At 39.6% G+C, this 4,888-nt stretch overlaps 1 protein-coding gene across 1 annotated transcript; it reads left to right on the plus strand.

Moving 5' to 3' along the window:
* Window positions 1-1,212: 1,212 nt before the first annotated feature.
* Window positions 1,213-3,898, plus strand: LOC123965138 (echinoderm microtubule-associated protein-like 6; the record flags this gene model as incomplete). The annotated part of the gene is made up of 5 exons (XM_046041702.1): window positions 1,213-1,370; window positions 1,881-1,995; window positions 2,082-2,270; window positions 3,316-3,488; window positions 3,736-3,898. Coding segments are annotated over 5 exons (798 nt in total), but the record flags the coding sequence as incomplete, so codon positions are not given.
* Between the last annotated feature and the right edge of the window lie 990 nt (window positions 3,899-4,888).

Genomic DNA, 4,888 nt, shown 5'->3' on the forward strand with positions numbered 1-4,888 from the left:
ATTGAGTTCAAGAAACATAGTTACCGCATTGTAAAAGTAATTAGTTAGCAAAGTAACTGTGATGTTATTTTTCATTACGTTCTATAACAGCTTTAATGTCAAAGATATTTATATTAACTGATTGAAGAATAAAAACACTATATACAGTATTTTAGAACATTTGGTATTTATTTGAACTCAATAGATTGCAGCCTGCCATATGATATGCATAGAAATAAAAACATATAAAAAATAAAATTTAAGTGCAAAATTAAGACACACAAATGTAAACTTGGGTAAAAAGAAACAACGGAAAATCTGGCCATTAAGTATTATTGAACAATAAACAGAACATATCCAACTCTTAAATATTCAGTGCAGTAACCAAATTAAATATTGAAAATTGATGGACGTGGATAAAGTCTTTTTTCCTGCATAAACATTCTTGCCTTTAATTTCAATGAGCGAGAAGTAACGTTAGTGCCGGTACTTCCAGTTCGAGAACGCTGAATTTCCCTGGCTCGTCGCCATTGTGGCAATGAAAATGCTAACAAAGACAACATCAATGAGGTATGGTGTGCAAAAACCACCACCTACTTTGCACCAATACAAAGAGGGGCTCTGACCAGAGTTGAGGAGCTTATAGCTAATTCTGCACTCACTAATGACGTCTCTCAGAAACGGGTCTATAGCTGAATCCTGGTTGTAAGCAGAAGCAGACACGCCTTCATTACTGTGATAGATGTAAAGGATTCAATTTTTGCCAAAATATCTCTCAAAGAGATCTTGTTGAACCAGTTAAATGTAGAAAATATAGTCACCTCATTAAAATAAAGGATATAATCTACACATCACATTAGCATTTGCAAGTTTAGCTCTCATCTGTGTAGAAGTTGTAGACCAGTCTACAGCAGGCACATGAGAAGGCTGCTGTAGAAGAAGACAGCATGTCACCATTGTACAGCACATTATGTTCTTCTGGTCCTAACATGCATTTATTTCAATAGCTGTCATGTGACCCTGGCACTCAAAACTAATATCAAATTGTATTACCACACTGGACAAATGAGACACGTGCATGCTGAGTTATGAATCTCAAATTTTTTGTTTTATAAGAGGCCCCAGGTGGGTAAAACAAATATTTATCGATATGAATGTGATTAATTATTACTCAGCTAAAAGCCAGGACAGGTTTGGTTTAGTAACATTTTATTCCTAAATGTGTGTTTGCAGAATAACTTGACATTCACCGGCGCCATTAATGGGGATGTGTACGTGTGGCGGGATTACTACCTGCTGAGGGTGGTGGCGAAGGCTCATACAGGGCCAGTCTTTACCATGTACACTACGCTAAGAGACGGACTCATCGTGACCGGTGGCAAGGAGAGGCCGTGAGTAACACCAACAGCTGATGGCAAATGAGCTGAATGTATTTTGCGTTAACTGCAGTTTCCAAACATCATTGTAACAGTAATAAATGCTTTCTTTTAGAGCTTATAATAATAATTAACACAGAGGTTGTCTCATTATACATAAATGTTTTAATAAATGCCTGAGTTCATTTTAAACACAGACTTCCCAGAAGTCGCACGTGTCAGACTTTTTACCCAAATTTATTTTCATACCAGAATTGCACTGGGTACATTTCATTACAGTGAGTAGTCAAGTCTAGTAAATCTCTATTTAAACAGCACATTTTATACACAGACAAAGTCCTGGGCAACGCAATGTGTGTAACATGACAATACGAAGGCAATACAATCATACAAGTGCCAGTGCAGAATAAACATATCAACAGGTGTTAGTGCACTTATACAAAGAATCAGTGCAGAATATACAAGTGTCAAAATATACACTCAGGACTATTAAAAACAAACAAATGCTTTGTGTGTGTGTGTCAGGACTAAGGAGGGCGGTGCAGTGAAGCTCTGGGATCAGGAGATGAAACGTTGTCGAGCGTTCCAGCTGGAGACGGGACAGCAGGTGGAGTGTGTTCGATCAGTCTGCAGAGGCAAGGTGAGAGCTTTAGATTTAGATTTTTTTATCCCTCAGTCGTCATACTTCCTCCGTCCTGCTCATCAGCTTCATCTTTCCTTCCTCAGGGTAAGATCCTGGTGGGGACGAAGGACGGGGAGATCATCGAGGTGGGGGAGAAGAACGCAGCGTGCAACCTGCTGCTGGACAGTCACGCTCGGGGAGGAATCTGGGGTCTGACCGCTCATCCTGCTAAAGAGCTCTGCATCACCGCCAGCGACGACGCCACCATCAGACTGTGGGACCTCACTGACAAAGTACACACTCACACACACACACACACACACACACCCCATGGCATCTGGCTGTGTATTGCTGCACTCTAGCTGTGTATTACTGCACTCTAGCTGTGCATTACTACGCTCTAGCTGTGTATTACTGCACTCTAGCTGTGTATTACTGCACTCTAGCTGTGTATTACTACACTCTAGCTGTGTATTACTGCACTCTAGCTGTGCAATACTGCGCTCTAGCTGTGCAATACTGCGCTCTAGCTGTGCAATACTGCACACCAGCCGTGTATTACTGCACACCAGCCGTGCATTACTGCTCTCTAGCCGTGCATTACTGCACTCTAGTCGTGCATTACTGCTCTCTAGTCGTGCATTACTGCACTCTAGCTGTGTATTACTGCACTCTAGCTGTGTATTACTGCACTCTAGCTGTGTATTACTGCACTCTAGCTGTGTATTACTGCACTCTAAACTTAAGTTATCACCTAAATCAATTCATGATAGAGAAGAAGAAAAAAAACAGCTGAATGCCTGTAGCTAGCTTAGCATATCTCAACACATGCTGACCACTTTCTAAAATACAGAGACCTCTTGGCCTTTATTGAACATTTGTTAAAAGTACAAAGAATCAGAAACAAGTTTGTTGCCAAGTCGATTTTTACATGTAAGTAATTTTCTTTGGTGTTGTGATGCTTAACAGTAAAAAAAATATTCAAAGTAGGAGAAAATATAAAGATATAAGATGTAAAATTTACCATGTGCAATGTGCAAAGAGAGATAAAGATACATAGATGTACACAATTAGATTAAAGTGATGAGTTGTGTCGGCTGTGGAGGTTAAATCGATGTGCAATTGAATATATTTATGTATAATCCACCAATTTTTGATCCATATTTCTGGAGTTTTACATTAACCTATGTCAGTTACTAGAAGCATTGAAAGGTAATTAGATCCTTCCTCCAAACTATCCTGAGTGATGTTTATTGATAAGATCACTTCACAAATCCTATTTTGCCTAAAGTACATTGGATGAGTGTTAATTCTGTTTCTTTTTCTCTCTTTCTGTAGAAACTGTTGAACAAGGTGTGTGTTGGCCACGCAGCCCGGTGTGTGAGCTACAGCGCAGATGGAGAGATGCTAGCGGTGGGGATGAAGAACGGCGAGTTCCTCATCCTCCTCTCCAACTCGCTGAAGATGTGGGCGAAGAAACGAGACCGCAGCGCCACCATCCAGGACATCCGGTATGAGAGAGAGGGAGTGGAGGGGGTGACGGAAAGAGAAATAAACCGCAAAAATACAACAGACGTCATGAATTTCACAATATACAAATATATGTAAACCAAAAAAGATAACATCAAGAACAAACAAGGGCAGGAAACAAAAATGTATTTTTACAACATTTAAACAAAACACAGAAAATGTGTAAATCCCAGACTGAAGAAATCAGAATAAATACCAACTAAATACTCAAGCTTAACATTTGTGCAGGTTCAGTCCAGACCGGCGGCTGTTGGCTGTCGGTTCGGTGGAGAACACGGTGGATGTGTACGATGTGAGCGGGGGGCCAAGTCTGAACCGGCTGGTTTACTGCAGCGACATCCCTGCTTTCATCCTGCAGCTTGACTTCTCTGCTGACAGCTGTTATATACAGGTATATACACACACATGTACTGTACATACTGCTGACAGCTGTTATATACAGGTATATACACACACACGTACTGTACATAGTGCCGACAGCTGTTATATACAGGTATATACACACACACGTACTGTACATAGTGCTGACAGCTGTTATATACAGGTATATACACACACATGTACTGTACATACTGCTGACAGCTGTTATATACAGGTATATACACACATATATACTGTACATAGTACTGACAGCTGTTATATACAGGTATATACACACACACATGTACTGTACATACTGCTGACAGCTGTTATATACAGGTATATACACACATATATACTGTACATAGTACTGACAGCTGTTATATACAGGTATATACATACACACGTACTGTACATACTGCTGACAGCTGTTATATACAGGTATATACATACACACGTATATACTGTACATACTGCTGACAGCTGTTATATACAGGTATATACACACACACGTACTGTACATACTGCTGACAGCTGTTATATACAGGTATATACACACACACGTACTGTACATAGTACTGACAGCTGTTATATACAGGTATATACATACACATGTACTGTACATAGTACTGACAGCTGTTATATACAGGTATATACATACACATGTACTGTACATAGTACTGACAGCTGTTATATACAGGTATATACACACACATGTACTGTACATACTGCTGACAGCTGTTATATACAGGTATATACATACACACGTACTGTACATAGTACTGACAGCTGTTATATACAGGTATATACACACACACGTACTGTACATACTGCTGACAGCTGTTATATACAGGTATATACATACACACGTACTGTACATACTGCTGACAGCTGTTATATACAGGTATATACATACACACGTACTGTACATACTGCTGACAGCTGTTATATACAGGTATATACATACACATGTACTGTACATACTGCTGACAGCTGTTATATACAGGTATATACATACACA

The sequence above is a fragment of the Micropterus dolomieu genome, unplaced genomic scaffold (genome assembly GCF_021292245.1).
Source record: "Micropterus dolomieu isolate WLL.071019.BEF.003 ecotype Adirondacks unplaced genomic scaffold, ASM2129224v1 contig_8746, whole genome shotgun sequence".
In the NCBI taxonomy this organism is placed as follows: domain Eukaryota; kingdom Metazoa; phylum Chordata; class Actinopteri; order Centrarchiformes; family Centrarchidae; genus Micropterus; species Micropterus dolomieu.